General features: G+C 38.5%; 2 protein-coding genes and 1 pseudogene across 10 annotated transcripts in view; 2 read left to right on the top strand and 1 right to left on the bottom strand.

The window, feature by feature from the left end:
* FRYL (FRY like transcription coactivator) overlaps positions 1 to 19,561 on the top strand; it is a 295,403-nt gene that overhangs the window by 243,515 nt on the left and 32,327 nt on the right. For all 8 annotated transcript variants that reach the window (XM_057502200.1, XM_057502204.1, XM_036892566.2 and 5 more), the window contains 7 exons: positions 1,071 to 1,268; positions 6,323 to 6,484; positions 6,605 to 6,679; positions 7,001 to 7,177; positions 10,844 to 11,047; positions 13,143 to 13,307; positions 18,964 to 19,211. In XM_057502200.1, coding sequence (XP_057358183.1) covers positions 1,071 to 1,268; positions 6,323 to 6,484; positions 6,605 to 6,679; positions 7,001 to 7,177; positions 10,844 to 11,047; positions 13,143 to 13,307; positions 18,964 to 19,211 — 1,229 coding nt within the window. The remainder of the gene's footprint in view (positions 1 to 1,070; positions 1,269 to 6,322; positions 6,485 to 6,604; positions 6,680 to 7,000; positions 7,178 to 10,843; positions 11,048 to 13,142; positions 13,308 to 18,963; positions 19,212 to 19,561) is intronic.
* On the top strand, positions 2,981 to 4,957 carry LOC118916051 (la-related protein 7-like; annotated as a pseudogene).
* The window catches only part of ZAR1 (zygote arrest 1), a 48,580-nt gene continuing 40,031 nt past the window's right edge, over positions 11,013 to 19,561 (bottom strand). For both annotated transcript variants that reach the window (XM_057502205.1, XM_057502207.1), the window contains one exon: positions 11,013 to 11,162. In XM_057502205.1, the coding sequence (XP_057358188.1) occupies positions 11,013 to 11,162 (150 nt within the window). The remainder of the gene's footprint in view (positions 11,163 to 19,561) is intronic.

Here is a 19,561-nt window from a genome sequence, read left to right as displayed (position 1 = left end):
TAGCATTTTATAATGTCCATAGCTTTTCATTATTTCTGTCAGAAAAAAAAGATGATGATTTCTAGTTAGTCATACCATTGGTAAAGGTACAATTTTTTACAATGATGTGCTTAAAATATCACAGTATCATGTGGATATCATTATTATTATTAAATGTCTTGTGCCTTACGTGTCTTCATATCAAGATGTTACTAGCTAAGTTACATAGAATTCTGCCAAAGATTTTTCACTTCCTTTTGTTTTTGTGGTGTGCAAACCCCCACCACCACCACCACCACACACACACACCTTAAAATGTTCAACTGTGAAACAGTATGTATAATACAAGGTTGAGGTGTGATTTTGGTACCATAAATAAGAAAAAAAGTAGTTCTTAAATATGTATTCTTTTCAGTAGATGGTAAAAGAAAACTATTACAGATTCTTACTTAGACATTGATTCTTCTCCACATATACACCACATATACACATAGTCATGTAAATAATTCCTAAATTATGTTGATGAAAATATATAAAACTAAAAAAAAACTCAGAGAACTCAGCTCCCATGGATGGAGGGGAAATAAACTCACCTTACACAGCTTAGTAATCTCTGATCTTCACTACTGCAGTGTTCATGCTTATCATTTGGTGCTCAGGTTATCCAGAAAAATCTAGGTGTTTTTAGTATTTTTAAGTCGGAAAAAGAAAGTATGCTTTAAAACTTGTTTATCTACAGGACTTAAAATGTTTTAAGTATATGACTCCTCTGTTTACCACTTCAGCCAGATTACTGTATTAGACTTTCTAACTTAACATTTATAAAGCACTTATGGAAGAAATGCAATGTATTCTGAGTTGGTAGCATTATTATGTGTATGGTGTCTCATAAATCTAACTAACCATACAAATAATAATTTACCATCTTTCCTTTTGTAGCTCAGACCACTGTTAAAGACCTCAAAGTAAAAACAAATAATTTATGAGCTTTTGTAGAAACATTTTAATTTTGTACATTGTATGCTAAAATTTTATACTTAGTTAAATATGTATTTGTAATTTTTATGTGTCTGTTAATTTTTTTAAACCAGAGTCCTTATTGGAAGGAAGCCCTTAACATATTAAAACTGGTGGTGTCTCGCTCTGCAAGTCTTGTTGTACCCAGTGACATCCCCAAGACCTATGGAGGAGATATAGGTTCTCCTGAAATATCCTTCACTAAGATTTTTAATAATGTCTCAAAAGAGTTGCCTGGCAAGACTTTAGATTTTCATTTTGATATATCTGAGGTAAGATGCTCAGAGATTGATAGTTGTACTCTGTTAGAAATTTTCATTGTTCATTTATTCATTTTTTCATTCAACAAGCATTGATTGAGCTCACACTCAGTAGGAGACGCTGGGGTAGGTGCTATGAAATTGGTGGGGAGAGGGAGGCCTACTTACAGGAAGCTTACAGCCTCCTGGGGAAATACGCAACTAAACATTGTGATAAATGCTTTGGCTGGAAGTAAATTAAAAGTAGTATAGGAATATATATCACATACATCTAATCTGACTTGAGTGTGAAAGATAAGTAACCTAGACAGGTGTCCTGACAGTTCAGGGAGGGGAGATTAGTCCAATAAGAAGCAGCATGTGTGAATGAAGGCTCGTAAGTTTGAGAAAGCAGGGTGCTCCGGAAACTTGGTATAGCACACCTTGAGCATGAAGTACAGAGAATGGAGGTAGAGTGTGGTGAGGCATAGGAAGGGGCTAGACCGAAGGGATCTTGCATGCCATAGGAACAAGATAGTTTTATCTGGAAGCATTAAAAACTCTTAAAGGACTTTCAGCTTGAGTAGGAAATATTAGGATTCACATTTTAGGAAGATCACTGGCAACAGGATGGAAAAGAGACCAGGAAGGAGGGGAGGGAAATTAGTAAGGAATCTGTTGGAATAATTAAAAGATAATGTTGGACTGTCTCAGGGCAACAGCAGAGGAAATGAAGAGGGAAGGGATGGTTTTCAAAAAGATGAAGGAAGTCTTTGATGGGAAGAAGAGGAGGTGCAAAGTGAGAAAGAGGCGTCCAGAATAGTTGCCCTGACGGTGCGATGAATGCTGGTTCCATTCAGAGAATGAGAATGCTAGGAGAGTGGCTCTTAGCAGGAAAGGAAGGAGGATGAGCTCAGTCTCAAGCGACTGAGAAACATACTGCTGGGGTGGCACCGTCAGATTGTGAGATCTGAAATATTAGAGGAAAACTTGAGTGGAAGTAGCAGTTTAAGGGTTTTCAGTGTTGTATAAACGGATAGTTACAATCGTGGAAGGAAAAGTAAGGCTAAAATCAACTAAGACCTGAGAAGCCCAGTATTGTAAGACTAGAAAGAGGCAGGGCCCATCAGTTCCAAAGGGAACCTGGGCCCTGACGAAGTCACACATTAATAATACAAATCTCATGTCAGCTTTTTTGCCTGCTGGCAACCCCCAATTTTTTCTTTCTCCAGCACCTGAGCCAACTCTTCTTGGCCTTGGTGCCAATGAAATGGTCTTTTTGCTATTTAGTCTTGGTATTAGAATTTATCCAAAGCTTTATCAGTTATTTCTTTTTAGGTAGAAAGTATGTTTACTGCTCATTTTTAGGTAAATATTGTCTGAGAATTTCTAACATGGAGTAATTTCATAGTAATATGATAGAGAAACTGAGCTTCTTTCTTCTGAATCAGAAATTATGTCTGAATTCTTTTGTTTGAATCAGTGCTATGAATTCTCAAAACACTTGATATACTTAATTTCTATTGGTTTCATTAAAAATTCCCAAGAACCTGCTTTGTATAGGCACTGGAGGTACAGTAGAGGAAGAGCCATTGGCCCTGTATTTTAGGAATTGAATGGAGAATGGAAACTAAAAGTGAAAATGAAGAAAAGGCAGTGAAAGAGGAAAGCAGTGAAAAGAAAAAAGAAGTAGAAAAGAGCCAGGTCTAGAGTTTAAACAGGTGCTTGCAGATAGTGCTAAGCAAATGGACTTGCAGTTTGGAGATGCAAATCTTCACAAGGATAGATTTCTTCGAGAGCAGATAGAAAAAGCTAGAGGTGAATATGGTGAAACATCATTTCTCATGTCCTTTAACAAAATGAAAAACTTGACCTCTGTGGGTAAAATTGTAATATTTCCAGAATATCTCGCCTGGCTTTAGTACATCTGCATATCAACAAGAGCTCAAGGGTGGAAAGAAGTATGGCTTTACTGCATTGCATCATTCCTCAGGGGTGGAGAGAAGTTAGCTCCATATCAGTGGGTAATTACCTGGGCAACAGAAGGCTTATCTGTACCTGAGAGGTGAGGGGAGGGCCAGTTTTGCTTCTGCTGGAGCAGGAAAGAGAAGGGCCCAGACTGCAGCTTGTGAGCAATAAACAGATTTCAAACTTTGTTTCTCCCTTTGACTGATTTCAGTTTTTAGAGGTATTTTGCCCCAGGATTTCCTTTTCCCGGACTTAGAACCACTGATGGAAAGCTGATTGCCAGAGCACTGTAAAGTTCAGTTGCTGTAGAGGTGGATTTAGAAGGCACCAAAATCAGAAGAAAAAAGCCTTGGATGAAAGAGCAAAGGGTGAGGATGAGCAGACAGTGTACATGGAGTTACTTCCCCCAAAGGTTGTCACAGCTGGATTGAAAGAGTGTTTGGGGAATGTGGCAATGTTGTCTATGTAAGGACACCACGTAAATCTACTGGGCCCCCAGAGCGATTTGCTGTGTGGAATTGGAAACCAAAGAGCAAGCAGCAAAAGTAATTGCATTTCTTAACAAACCACCAGAGGAAGCACCAGCCTCTCCTGGTATAGTCCCTAAGATAGTGAAAAATACACCCATTGCTGCCCTTAGAGTAGTGGAAGAAAGGAAAAGGAAAAGAAACAGAAGAAAAGCCAAATGGAAAAGGAAGAGAATAATATTGAGACTAAAGAGCCAAGTATGGACACAAGCAAGGAGAGTGTCTGTAAAATGAAAACATCCAGGACCACATCTCAGGGCTCCAGAGTAGAGGTAACTGACACCAAAAGCCACCTTCAAAGAAAAAGAAAAAACGGGGAGCGCTGAAGTGTCCAGCTTACCTCTAGTCAGAAGAGGGAAGAGGAAGAGCAGTAGCTCAGGAGATACCGAATACCTAATTCCCAGATCTGAAGTTAAGAAAAGAGCTCAGAAAGACAACATTAAAAAATACTTCAGAAGTCTCCGAAGAAAACAAAGATATAGAAATCTACTGAAGAGGAAAAGGATACTGAAGATAAAAAACGTGGATTGCTCTGAAAAGCAAAAAAGAAACAAGAAAAAACATAAAGAGAGGCATAAAATGGGAGAAGAGGTTATTCCATTAAGAGTACTGTCAAAGAGTGAATGGATGGATTAGAAAAAAGAGTATTTAAGCACTGCAAAAAAAACCAGCCTGGCTTCCTTAAAAAAAAAAAACAATATCCCAAGTAAAATCAGAGCCAGAAATGGAAGCAGACCATGGAGTACCTAATAAGTCTGGATGGAAAATGAAAAAGCAAACAATGAAGTGTTGTCCCCAGGAGAAGGTTAATGCCAGGGACCACAGTCCATGAGCGGCATGATTGTGAAGACTGTTAGCACAGAGCCTCTACCTAAAGCAAGTCAGGGAGGCTTTGGCAGCGATCTCAGAAGTGGTTTCCGTTGGCTAGCTAGGAGATACAGAGTGCCATGCTTGAGGATGCTCAAGCAGTAATAAACAACGTGTATGGAAATTAAAAAGAAGCACTGCTAGAAACTCGATATCCTTTCTGGTGATCATGAACAGAGGTATTGGCAGAAGATTTTGGTAGATAGATAGGCAGGCCAAGCTTAATCCGCCTTGTGAAAAGAAAAGAGGCACTGAGAAGTTAATCACCAAAGCTGAAAAGATTCGACTTGCAAAGACTCAAGTAAACACATTAGATTTTCTGAATATGACAAAAACAAAATTTCGATTCACCTCTTTTAAGATTTCACTGGACTTGAGCTAATCTTAGGAAATCCGTTTTTATTATGGTAGTAGTGTATAATGAATGTTTTTCTAAAACCTACATTTAATGAAAAGAAATGTCTTTGTTCCTTGTATATAAGACCTTTTTCTAGAGACAAGTACATTGTATGCCACCATTTTTCACTGAACATTTTATTTGTTGAAATTATCTTGCTTACATAAAGGAGTCTCAAAGTGATTTAGTAAATAAAGGTGTTTTGAACATTAAAAAAAAAAGTCACACAAGGGCTAGGGGATTCAGGGGTAGTAGATGAGATGGACACCTCAACAAATCACTACACATGGCAAGTGTCTAACTGCCCAGAGGTGGAGGGCATTTAAGGGAAGGCATCCTCAGCAGTTTCCAAGATGATTATGGGTTTGCTTGGTGAATATTCCATGTGAAATGGGCAACATGTGCCAAAACATAGGTCCATAAAATTGCACTGTGTTTGGGAAGCAATAGCAAGTTCAGTCTCTTATCATATTACTATGCTATGTACTCCATGTTAGAAACTCTCAGACAATATTTACTAATAAATGAGCAATAAACATACTTTCTACCTAAAACTCCCCTGTAATTCTTGTTCAGCAACTTCCTTCTTGAACAGTTCCTCCCTAGGCTGCTGGGCGATAAGTTCAGGAAGGTGTGTTGGCAGTTGAGGCCAGGGAGATAAGCAGGAACCAGATTATAAATGGATTTGTATGATATGCAGATGAACTTCGATATTGTTTTCAAATGCAAATTCAAGACACTTCATAAAGTCAAAATAAATATAAATGAGCACTGGATAATCATAGAATTTTTTACTGAAATAAATTTTAGAAATATTACACATAAGATTTGTAGTAAGCTACATAGATATTTTCCTTTCTGGAGTTGTTACTTATCTTGAATATTTGCAAAAGCACATTACTGAAGGACATCTAACAATATGCATTGAAAAAACACCAGGATGTTAAGACATTTAATCAGTGGTGAGATTACACATGATTATAAAAATCATTTTTATATCTTCTGAGCTTTCAAAGAAGGCATATTTTAGAATCATGGAGGTAGATGTAGAGGTTATGGTTTTTAAAGAAAGCAGATCAATATTTAAAATAGGAATAAGCCCTCTGATAGTCTTCTCAGGGACTCATTTCCAAGAAAGGGAAACCTCTTGATTTAAAAAAAGACATCATTACCTTTGATTTTTTTTTAACATTTACCTTGTCTTAGGTAACCTTTCTCCTTATGCTGTTTTTTTGGTTGTTTGTAAAAAAAGAAATGTCATGGATATACTATTAACCTTTTTATGTTGAAATATTTGAGTCAAACACTGGCATTTTGTTTCTTTGTAGACACCAATTATTGGAAATAAATATGGTGATCAGCATAGCACAGCTGGAAGGAATGGGAAACCAAAAGTTATTGCTGTTACTAGAAGTACTTCTTCCACTTCTTCTGGTTCTAATTCTAATGCCTTGGTTCCTGTTAGTTGGAAAAGGCCACAGTTATCACAGGTACATAAAAGAACATCAAAACCGAATACTCAGAAGGATCAATTTTGTTGCATGTATGAAAACTTGAGAATTTGTCTAACTTTATCAGTAATCCTAGCATTTAAATTTTTGCCTCCATAGCGAAGAACAAGAGAAAAGCTGATGAATGTGCTTTCTCTGTGTGGTCCAGAATCTGGCCTTCCGAAGAATCCATCAGTGAGTAGTCAAGGAGGCATAGTGTCAAGGTTTAAAAAATCATGTTATTCCATGGAGAGATGGAAGTTATTCTGTTTCCTTGCTTGCCTTTTTTAACTTACCTTACTTATGGTGTTAACTAAGAACAAAAATACTATCTTTGTGACAGTTGGTACCTTTGCCAATTAAATATTCAATCGATTAGACTTTCACGCAAAAGCCAAGTGAAGCTCTGTATTCATAGACAGATGAGGCCTGCAGTGAGGGACCCTTGGGGCGCTGATGTCTCATATATAGTGACAAAGCTGATGGATGGCCTTTCTTTTTTTGGCTGGGGTTCAGGTTGTGTTTTCTTCTAATGAGGACTTGGAAGTCGGTGACCAACAGACCAGCCTGATTTCTGCAACGGAGGACATAATTCAAGAGGAAGAAGTAGCTGTGGAAGATAATAGCAGTGAGCAACAGTTTGGCGTTTTTAAGGATTTTGACTTCTTAGATGTTGAATTGGAAGATGCAGAGGTAAGGATGTGGGTTCTCTATTATAATATTTATAGAAGAGTTGCAACTATATAAGAATTAATGATTTGGCTATAGGATCTTTCCTTATTAAGGGTGGTGTAAAGTCACAAAGGCAAAAGTCAAAATTGGGCACTAAATTCAGTCAGTACCATTAGTCGGTAGCACAATAAGTATGAAATAAAAGGAACATTAATTTTTCATTTTCATCTTTAAAAATACAAAGTAAAATATGGGTTTCTTCAAAAGAATTTTTTAAATTTAGGGTGTACTTAGACATAAATCTTTTGTATGAGCTATGCAAATTAATGCACAGCAGAATGGTAAAAAACTGTATTAAAATTCATCCAACACAATTTTAAGATACAAGTACTAACACTTAACACCAGCCTGACGAGGCTACTGCTCTCTAGAACCCTCTCCTATGGCAAGTGCTGAGGCTCTTCCTGTGACATCTTCGTCAGTTCTTCCTTAGGTGGCTGGCCCTCTCAGATGCTTCATTTCACTCATCACCCAAAGGGCTTTCTCTCCTCTACATTGATTCAGTCTACATTAAGTTGACATTTGTGTCATCTAGATAATTTCTAAATGTAAAATCCAAATCAAAAAATAGTTTATTAGCTCACAAACTGAGATTAGTTCAGAGTCAGAGCTTCCTTAGGTATGGCTCAGTGAGGCCTCTAGTTAGTGCTTTGCAATTCTCTAGGATCTGCCCTTCTCTGCAAGTAAGCTTGACCTCAGACGGGGGTCAGATGGGTACTTCCACACACGGTATGTTCAAAGAATGAGGGTCATTTCCAGAAATGTCGTCCTACCCATGCAGTGGCTGCTGTCCTTAATGCTTCAGCACACTTCAGTCACATTTCATTGGACCAAGCTGGGACATTTGCCAGTTTCTAAAACACTCATTGTGGCAAGGAGAGTAGTATTGCCCTGGTTGTGTCAAGCTGTTGAGTACCTGTTCCTGTAGCAGATGTTAGGCCTCTAAGTCACGATCTCCTAAACCTGGAAAGTTTGTCAAATTGGTCAAAAAAAAGGCCATTCCAAAAATTTTATAAATACATGTTTGTGAGAAGCCCAAAATGTCTTATCCTTAAGTCCCAATAGTATATCATTGATACATCTTTCTCAAAGGAATTTAAAGTCACTCGTATAACTCGTATGCACTCATCAACTCTCTTGAAGGGATCTTTCCTCTGGCTCTAATAAGTGAGGTGGAGGAATGCAGTGTAATGGCCTGTGCCACTTCACACCGTTCACTGTTCATAGAAGACTGGTTTATGGAGGTTGTCCTCTCTGCTTCCAGGTCCCTTGCAGTTAGGAGGGTGTGACTTGTGATGCTGCAGAGTCAAACAAATGCCTTTGCTAGCTTAGGAGCTGGAGGTGCTCCTATGTAATTGATCGCCATTTACATATTCCCGAGGACACAGTCATACAGGTTCATAGGAGCCCCAAAACAAGTGATAGCACCCCCGGCACTGGCTTTTGGACTTTTTTTTTACTGTGATCCACAGGTAATACATATTATATCACATCCAAGTATATGCAGACACACACCTTTAAAATGAAAGTTTCAAGAATATGAATCCTTACTCCATGCTATACACACTGATATTTTCTGTTTTCTTCCTTCCTTGCCCCCCACCCCTGCCCAGAAAAGCAGGTCACCACCCTCTGTAATTGATTTCACATCCACAACTTGAAAAACGTGTAGGAAATAGGACAGACTTGAACAACCAGGCAAAAAAGTGTGATGGGTTGAAAAGGCCTGCTGCCCTTCCTCAAGGGCATGAACAGTTATTCAATTCTTTTGTAGTTATTTGCTTTTTTCACTTCAGAATTTAAAATTTCTAAATGCAGGCTCTTGACATTTTTGTAATGGTAAGGTTATTTTTTTTGTTTGCTTTTTTTTTTAAAGAACACTGTAAATGCTTCCAAGTACATCCCAGTACTCTAAAATGTCAGTAGTAATAAATTTGGCTTTTCAATAAAACCTTAGATTGAATTAAGGATGTTTATTGTTGTTCTATCTTTAATTCAAGTCACAGTAATTTGGGGAGGGTAGTATTAATTTATGCCTCATAATTAGGCCAAATCAAATGATAGAAGATTCTCTAAAACCTAAACATAGTCTCACTTGAAACATAGAAACAGGAACAACTTTGCTACAAAACAAACTTACCTGTTAATGAAACTTCTAAAATACCTGTCCCCCAATCTTGAAAGCCCACATATATACTTAATTCACCAAATATATACTGAGAACTGCTGCCATTATTATATGTTATGCTACATAATAATACTGGAAATACATTGTAGGAAGGTGAATTTTCAAAGTGCAGAGCCCTAGGGCTTCTAGCATATACCCTAAGAAACAATGAAAAATCCAAAGGCCAAATGGGCAGAGCCCCTGGCCACCTTTATCAAGCAGAGCAGCTCTTGTTTTGTAAATCAGTTTTGTACAGTTGACTTCTTTCTTAAATTTCATTTAAAATAAGTATTCCTCTGCTTTATTAAAAAAAGAGAGAAAAGAAAAAAAGATCTGAAAACCTCTATTCCAGACAATCTGCCTTAAGTAAAGGAACACAAACAGATCATATGTTGCTAGTCTACTGACTGTAATTTGTCATAGCAGGGCTTAAGAAAGAGTGTAGGAATTATATCCTCACAAAAGGAGGATCAACTTCAAATAACAGAAACATAACTTATATAAATCCTTAAGTGGAATGAAATTGAGATTTGTCATTATTTCCTTTTGACCTTTTGAAGTTTGCAAAGGTTATGTTTTGATAGCTGTGATCTTGATTTTAAACTTTTATAGTAAAAAAATACATAAAATATAGTATACAAAATACAGTCAACCATTGGATTCAGCCAGAACAATCCTACAGATGGTACACACTTGCCTTTTTTCACTTGTTTCCTGTTAAAATAATTGTGACCTTGTATGTTGTGAACTGAATGTGGGTATTTTAAGTCAGCTTTGCACTTCATCAACTATTAAATCTTATGTAAATTTTAAGATTTTCTTAAAGTTTGTGTTGCCAGAGTGTATCAGAAATGTTGTTTTAAGTGTCTGTCTCTGACTTTTTCACAATATATTTTGTATAACAGAGTAATCTGAATTCACATGTTGGCTTCCTGCACAAAACAGAGGTTAATCCAGAGCTTGAATCAGTCTTTGGGTTTGAGGAATGACAAAGAGTTTTCCCCAAAAGTGTAGTGTATATTTAAGTGTTTGTCTTCGTTCTTTCTAATTCTGTGTGTTTTCCTTTTTGCTAACCAGGAACTACAGGTATGTTGCAGCCTAGTGTTGTGGGTTGTGTATTTACTGTCACCTGTGATGTATTTGTCTCCTTTGTGGTGTCATTTGTGTTGTGTATTAGCACAGAAATGGCCTAGATAGATTTAGCTGTTCCCCAGTAATACAAGACAGAAAGTCAAGAAAATTATTTAACATAGGTTATGAACCATATATTTTGATCTCCTTAAATATGAGTATTTAATGATGTTTTAAAAGTTTAAAGAAATTGAAGGGCTGATTGAAACTCTGCTTATGACAATGCAATAAGTATTCTTCATTTTGGTTTATGTTCTCCTGGTGTATTACATTTACTGTGCTTATGAGCATATATTTGAGGTCTTAGAAATCATGTCTTGCTTTTCCAGGGCGAAAGTATGGACAATTTCAACTGGGGAGTCCGCAGGCGCTCACTGGACAGTATTGACAAAGGAGACACCCCCTCGCTGCAGGAGTACCAGTGCTCCAGCAGCACTCCTAGCCTGAACCTGGCAAACCAGGAGGACACAGATGAGTCCTCCGAGGAAGAGGCGGCCCTCACGGCCAGCCAGATACTCTCCCGCACGCAGATGGTACACACTTGCCTTTTTTCACACAGTGACACTTGGCCTTGTTTCCTGTTAACTTCCAACCGATACTGTTTCTTGACTTCCTGATTTTCATTTCAGTTTGGGTAAAATGCATACACTGAAATGAAAATACAAAATTGCACTGCCAATGGAATATTCTAGCCATGACAGAACTAAACATTTAAGTTGACACTGTGTACAACTTAGCAGCTAAGACATGTTTTACCTTGATACAGTGAGTTACTCTGGGCACTTTTAGAGGCCCTTATCTTGAATAATATATGTTTTTTGGTGTCAGTGTGAACAACAACCTGTTTAATTTGCCACACACTTTCTTCCCTAATTAATGTGGAAAGACTTCACAACCTTGGCCTCTTTCAAGATTAAGTCAGTTATGTGGAGGTTCTGACTTGTATCTCAAGGGTCAGACGGCAGAGAGTTTAAGGTCGTAAAGAATGAAAAATGAGGGCCTCAGGACTACCGTGTTCAACTGAATGTGGGCAGGAAGGGAGATGCAGCGGTGGATGGGCTGGAATTTGCCGATGGCAGTGTGAGGAAAGAGACGGGGTATGGCACAGCCACCGTGGTACCTGTGCTGAGGAATCGCCTGGAGTCACACAGCTCTTACAGAAGTGCCCCTTTCATAGGGAACTAAGCTCTGCCTGTCTTTAATATGGAGCCGTTTGCCCTGCACTCAGTCTGCTGGTAGGGTGATGGCAGCAGTGTTAAATGTCAGGGGCTGAGCTGGCTTTAGACAAAATGTAAAGTGGCCCATTTGCAGTTGATTCCCTGTCCCCTCTCCTGTTTTGGCATGTCATTGTTGCCCCAGCATGTCTTTACAGGAGCCCACCCCCCATTTAAGGGTAAAATGGGAACAGCAGCCACGGTTAACACTCACTGTTTACCATGCACCAGACTCTGCTCGAGGTGGGTTATGTCTGTTGATCTCTGTGATCCTCCCCAGCCACATGGGGTGGGTGTGCCCACTGCAGTTCTGCAGGTGAAGAGTTTGTCCCAGGACACACAGCTAGTAAGCAGATGTGAACCAGGTGGTCTGCTTCCAGACCCATTACACCTGAGGCTTCATCCCCACGGGACACTTTTCATTTAGAGGAATGGTCGAGTTACTGGCACAGTGGCTGACTGAATGAGGCACAGGCCTTCCTGGAGCCAGACTGTAGGCTCGGAGGCTGGCATTGTGCCACTGACCCACCGTGTCACTGTGGTCAAGTCACCTAACCTCCCCTTTAAAACAGGATTCCGGGAGTATCTGCCTCCAGGGAATTTCATGAGAAGGGAAGCCACCGAGCCTTAGTAAGGGTTTAAGGAAGGCTGACTCCGTGAAAGCCAGGGGGCAGAACTGACTGTGTAAGGAGACATAATGGTACAGGAGATAAAAAGAATTTGAAGTTATTTCCTCCCCAAAGGCAAAAAAGATTAGCTTTGGCCTTTATCGATTCTGAATCATAAACTTGATATTTCTTATGTTAAACACTGACCATGAAAAATGTATAACCCTGCTTAAAAGAGTAAAAATATTTTCTTTTTTCTCATTACATACTGCTACTTTCCAGAGAATATAAACCCACTACTGATGTACTGCCATTACAGCAATTTTATTGCCCTAATTTTTTTGTCTTACTGAAGTTTCGTGGTGTTGATTTTTGCTTAAGTAAGTGAACAGCCCTTTCAGACCTGTGGGCCCACTTCCCAGTTAAGGCTGCTGCCTGAGCATCCGCGGTGTGCCTGGCACTGGGGCCACAGGGATGGAAGGGAGCCCCCGCCCTCACAAGCCTTCAGACCAACTGACCTTACCATAAAAATGCCAGTTTCAATTCAGAGTTAACGTAGTTCCTAGAGCTCTTCTACTTTACCCCGTATGAATGTTTGGGTTCCGCTGAAGTCTGGGCCACTCGCATTAACAGCACCCGTATCGGTACCATCTGGTAGGGGACAGCGGAGGTAATTTTAGGAAGTCCAGGAAGCTCTTCCTAACTAAGCCCCCCAAAATAGCTTAACGATATAGATATGCTCTTTGTGGCCTTTGGAACCCTCGCTGACACAAATGAATTCCTCATTTCGCTATTCCTCCTTGTAGCTAAGCAGTGATCCTGCCGCAGATGAACCGATGCCAGACCAAACTGATTTACTGCTTCAGTCCCGAGAGTCCGCTGGTGGCGCCTCGGCCGAAGTGCTTCAAATCAGAGATGAGACCCCAGGTTTGGAGCCGTCTCTAGACAATGCTAACAGCCAGCTGCCTGAGGTGGGGAGAAATGGGGGCTGGGGCAAGGCCAATCGGGGCTCTTCCTAGCAGTCCGTTACATCCCTTGCTTTTCTTGCAAAAGAGTTTTCATCTGGTACACTAATTATTTGATTTGTTTTCAGTATTTCTAACCTGTTGGGTTATTTTAAGTAAGATAGTAAAATTTGATTGATTAAAAAAAGTTGATAGATTAAGGAAATGACCTACAGGTTAAAAATAATCGAGTATTTTTAATGAGCATTTTGTGTTGCAGAATGTAATTAGGTTAATGTACAGACGCTTCTCTGGGGATGGTGAGCATCTTCTGTGGCGCTCGCTATAGGACAGCTTTTGTTTTTTCTTCTCTTTTTGCTTTGTATTTGGGTATATGTGATTGGTGCTATGATTTGGGATTAAAACCTCAGGCCAGCTGTGTTAGCAATTGGTTAAATGAAATTTTTAAAAAAGACCTTGGAACTACTAGTACCGGATTTTTTGGAAAGGCCCATGAGAAGTAAGCCAGATTCCAAGCTAATGACTGACCAAAAATAAGTAAGTATTGGTTTTCTTAGTGTGTTTTTTTTCTTCTTAAGATTATTTGAGATACTTTTTTTAACTGTAGTTGCTGTAGCTCTGTCATGTACTTTTTTGCCTTGGTAAGTATTAGGAAAATACTGTAGTTTTTCAGTGTTGAAATTAATAGTTATTAGGTCCCATTATTTTAGTAAGCTAAGTTCTTGTGCTATTATTAAGCTGACAGTGTATTTTACATCTTTAACAGTAAGAAGACATATTTGAAATGAAAGCATTTGGGCAATTTGTAAATGCTCACAATTATGGCTGAAGTTTTAGATAATTAAATTCAACAAATATTAATAGGTTTTACTAGATGCCAGGCATTCAGTAGGTGCTGGAAAGATGAATGAAAGATGACCCCTGTGCTCTGGGAGTGCATTGTCTCTTAAGAGAGATGAAGGAGGTTATAAAAACATTACATTTCAGTAGGAGAAGCTCAATCCTAGACATGTTCAGGGCTTTGTGAGAACTCAGGGGAGAGACTGATCAGCTGTGCTTTGGGGGTGATGGTGGTAAAGAACAGGCTCCATGGCAGTTGGGACATCGCAGGCAGAGGGACGCCACATGGAAAACATGGCAGTATAAGGAAACATGGTACATTCAGGCAATAGCGGGAAATTGAGTATTTCAAGAGAATAAAATGGATGGGAGCAACAGGAAAGGTGGATAGGGTCTAAAACGTGATATTACACTAAAGACTTAGACTTTATCTTGAGGTGATAAGTCATGAGTCATATTCTTTCAAGAGATACCTGTTATGTGACAAGCATTGTACCAGGTACCTAGATGGCAGTACATAGCATATGAACATTGGGTCATTCAACCAATCCTTACGGAGCCCAACCACAGGCTGGGGCACTATTCTAGGCTCTGGGCATACGGCAATGCATGAAACAAAGGCTGCAGGTTCTATGGAGCTTAGCTCTAACAGGAGACAGAATGAACAGATATAGCCAATAAAAATACAATATATCTGAAAGTGATCATGTTGTTATTCCTACTAAAAAAATCTAATAGTAATGAGAGCTTGATGAGGGAGAAAGGTAGACAGGGTGGCATTTGAGGTGAAACGAAAATGACAAGAAGGAGCCAACCTTGAAGAGTGTTCTGGGCTGAGGACACAGTAGTTTAAAAGGTCCTGGTGTGTCTGAAGAACAAGCTGGCCAGTGGGGCTGTAGCACAGTGACCATGAAAGAGTGAAGAGAGAGGGAGCTGAGGGCTGGGCCAGGGTGCTCTCAAGGTCAATATTAGAGGCCTCAGCAGCTAAACTATTGGAGGAATTTAAGCAAAAGGACATAATCTGATTATGTTTATTTTTTAAAATCTCAGCTTCTTTGTTTGGAAAAATAAAGTAAGTTCCAGTACCAGCCACATGGAGCCTCCACTCTAGGCTCCTGTCCACAGGGGAAGGTCACAGTCTGGTTTTGTTCCAGGGAAGCCTCTGTGGTGGAGGTGTGCACGACAGGTTAGAGGTGGCTGAGTAAGGGGGGCCCAAACTAGTCATGCATGAGCGTGAAACTTGACAGCTGCACCTTAAGTGGATGGCGTTCCTTTCTGTTGTTGAGAGGCTTTTAAGTGAGCGTAACTGCTTGTTAACAACCTAATCCACTGTGTCTAGTTTGGATCATAGCATGTTAAAAGGTCAACAGAATTCTTATTTGAAACAGTGAAAAACATCAACTGATACTAGAAATGCCTTCTTAATGAAAGCAGTATGGTTAATAGGTATATGTTTTAATTTCATTTAATTAACAAATAGGGAAATATTTATTCTTGGTTTTAAAATAGCGATAATCAGTAAGTAAACTATTGCCTAGAAATAATTCATATTTTTTGTACATGAATTGGAAATTCATATGTTTCCAAATATATTGGAGATTGTGTTATTTCAGGTGCGCAGCCATTCATCCCACAGCACAGTGGTCCTCTGCTTATCCACAGGGACACATTCCAAGGCCCCCAGTGGACACCTGAAACCACAAATAGTATTGAACCCTATATCTACTACATTTTTTCCTATACATATATACCTAAGATAAAGTTTAATTTATAAATGAGGCACAGTATGAGATTAACCACAATAATAATAAAATAGAACACTTGTGACAGTGTATCCTATAATAAAATATATGTGAATGTGGTCTCTCAAAATATCTTACTATACTGTACTCACCTTTCTTATGCTAAAGTGATATGATAAAATGCCTGTTTGATGAGGTGAAGTCAGGTGATGTGGGCATTAGGCTGCTGTTGACCTTTTGACACTATGTCAGGAGGACCATCTGCTTCCTGACTACAGCTCACTGTGAGTTACTGGAACAGGAAAGTGAGACCATGGATAAGGGAAGACTACTGTATTTAATGGGCCTCCTTCCAAGGCAGGATAATGTTCCTGAAGATTCTATTTTTTTTCCTAAGGAAAAACACTTCAGTTTACTGCTTTTTTTCCCTTTTATAGTAGTGTTTCTCATTTTGTCACTATAAACTTTGTGACATTGGTGGATGAGAATGAAAGAGCCATTTTTAAACCACAGTATTTAATTTAGACACAGTGCTGTTAATTTTTAAATTATCACCAGAAGAATGGCTCTCCACAGGGGAATAATACAAGTTTGTATTTGTTGGATGTGTTGACCTAATTTGTTTTTCCCTGGTGTGCCTGAGTGTCAAATGACCCAAAATTGCCCCTTTTTAAAAAAAGTATGAAAGCACCAAGATAATGAAATAAAACCACAAGTCTATTTTTTAAAGCAGTTTCTTAGGATGAGGAAGATAAGTGAAATACTTTATGAATTAAAGGGGAAAATCCATTCCTACACTTGTTTAAGTTTTTCCCCTCAAATTATGTTAGTATCAGGAAGATAAAACAGAATAGGCTACAGCATTTCATGTCGTGACAAACTTTGGAGTTCAGCCTGTCCCTTCATCCTACAAATTACACTCTGAGCTCTAGAAGGAATTAAGGCCTTCACTTGTATTTTTAGAGAAACCTTCACAGAGGGACCTCTTCTAGTAGTCATAATAGTTTAGATAACAACTCATAGATGACAGAAATTATTCCTTACAGGAAATGAGTCTTTGAATGTAACTGTGTACATGTGTTGTATAGTAAGATAAAGTTCAAGAAAATGTGATTCTCATAATCTACATATGGCAGTGGAATCTAGTCCATTAACGCAAATGACTTCATGAAATCTAGGTGTTACTAGAAAATTTCAGCATATATTATATATTAGTAACTGTGGATTAAACATCTATTTTCAACTTATTTATTCAAGAACCAATGACAATCTAATACAGGTGTAAACTAACAAAACTGAGATTTCTTACAGTTAATGGAAGCTAAGAAGTCCAAAATCAAGCTGATTAATTGTCTGGTGGGGCCTGGTAGCTCTTCTTGCTGTGTCCACACATAGTAGAAAAAGAACTAGCTCAACTCTCTGGCCTCTTCTTATATGGGCACTAACTCCATTCATGAGGGCTCTACCCTTGTGAGCTCATCACCTCCCAAAGGCCCCACCTCCTAACACCATCACAGTGGAATTAGGGTTTCCGCAGAAGAATTCTGTGGAGACAGAAACCTTCAGTCCTTAACACTATTGCTACCCATCTTTGTCAAAGCCCATCGTATGTTGTTTCCTCCTAAGAGACCAGCCTCCCTTACCTCAACAGATGTGACCTCTCCCTTCTTGGAGTACCAGTAGTTCTGTGTATAGTAATTATCATATTTACCTTACACCTAACATACTCTACTATATATTATTGTCATCTCCGCATTAGCCTATGCTAACCCCACAATTAGATTGAAAACTAATTTTACTTAGTTACTAATTTATCTCAGAGCACCCAGCCCTGAATGTTATCAAATCCTTCATTTTATTTTATGTTAGAGATGAAATTTACAAATGCATATACTAAGGCCCAGGCTGGTCTAAGGTCAGAGGCTCTTCTACACAATTTGAAAGGAAAACCCTATTTTTACCCATGTAAAAGAAGTAAGAAACTACTGTACAACTAAGTAACAGTACTTAGGTCTAAGTACCAAAAGAAAGTGATCTTTATTCCTAAAACTGTGAGACGAGTCATGCTTATTTTCAAGCTGGTTAAACTAATATCCATGCACATTAAAACTGGTGTTGATACTGTCATGATATAACCCTTAGAAGCATCTTTCCTTTTAAAGGTAGTAGCTCATTTAGTCAACCAAAATCTGTTATCAGGCATGCAGCCACATTATTTCAATAATGTGACAGTGGGTGGAAGCTAAAAGCACTAGTGTACCTTATAACACACATTTCCAATACCATGTGCTGCGGGTTAGGAGAATGCCATCATTCTTTTTGATAAATGAGCTTGTAATTCATTTAATCTTCAAAAGCCTAAGATTTTCAACAACCTAAAATTTCCCAGTGTTTTCTGAAATCTAAGTCAGTGATGAAGCATTCTTAGTACTCAAGCCTGAAATAAGGCCATTATTTCAGGTCTTATTACCTGAAAGCAGCTCTTACACCACAAATCTTCAGTTCATTTGTTACCAGAGAAAAGCCACCCTTGTTTTGGCTCAGCAGCTTCCTGACTGGTCAGTACCTGTTCTTGATTCACAGGCAGCCGCACAAGACCACTGGGTTAACCATTTTGAATTATCTCCCCTCTTTATATCCAGAGTTCACTGGATAAAATGTTCTGGTGTAATGAAAGAAAGGGTACTCAAATAACAGAGAATGTGTAGTAAAAATACAAAATTCTATTTATGTAGAATTAGAATTTGTATGAGAAAAGATATTTTACCTTAAGGATAGATTTCTAAGTAAATAGATTTCTGAATCCAATTAAGAGGGAAAAAAAAGATCTCTTTGATGTTTCTCTATATTTTAGATATAGGTGATAATGTTTTAATTTCATAATTTTTAAAGCTCAGGACTTTTTTAAAAGGCTGTTTTACATAATCAGAGTCCAAAAACTCCAAAGATTAAACTAAGTAATTGAAGACTATATATAAAAACAGATTTAGATTGATGGTAATAGTCGTTTATTCTGTGTTGCCATAAAAATTATTTTTTAATGTTTATGAAGTCCATAAAAATATATGGTTGTTTTACAGGATACAAGCTCAGTATTAAGGGAGGAACAGGTTATTACAACCTTTGAAGATGGGTCATACGTAATTCAAGAACAGCAGGATTCTCTTGTGTGTCAGAGAATTCTTGATTTAGAAGAAACTGAAATGCCAGAGCCTCTAGCTCCTGGAAGCTACCCTGCATCTGTCTGTGAAGAAGATGTTACCTTAGCTTTAAAAGAACTAGACGAAAGATGTGAAGAAGAAGAAGCTGATTTCTCTGGACTATCGAGGTGAGAATATGGTATCACACTTTAATGACGTGGTATTTTCTTTCCCATCCTCTCCCAAGTAGACCCTCTATTCCAGTTTACTTTATTTCTTTATATGTGTGAGTATATAGTCATACTATCTTTCATTTTTAAAGATAAAATGACTTACTGTGATGGGTTTATTTTCTTTTGCTGATAATCACTAAAGCAAAACACGTAGGCCATTCTCAAAGCATAGTGAGTGGCATTCTATGTTTAGAAATACACCAATACCTGTTTTGGCAAAACGCCAAATAGCCACTCGTTAAAACCAATATTGGGCCACAGCCAGAACAAGTATCAAAATCATGGAACAAACTTCTGTGATGTCA

The sequence above is a fragment of the Manis pentadactyla genome, chromosome 5 (genome assembly GCF_030020395.1).
Source record: "Manis pentadactyla isolate mManPen7 chromosome 5, mManPen7.hap1, whole genome shotgun sequence".
Taxonomy (NCBI): Eukaryota; Metazoa; Chordata; class Mammalia; order Pholidota; family Manidae; genus Manis; species Manis pentadactyla.
This window is presented reverse-complemented; position numbering and strand designations above follow the sequence as displayed.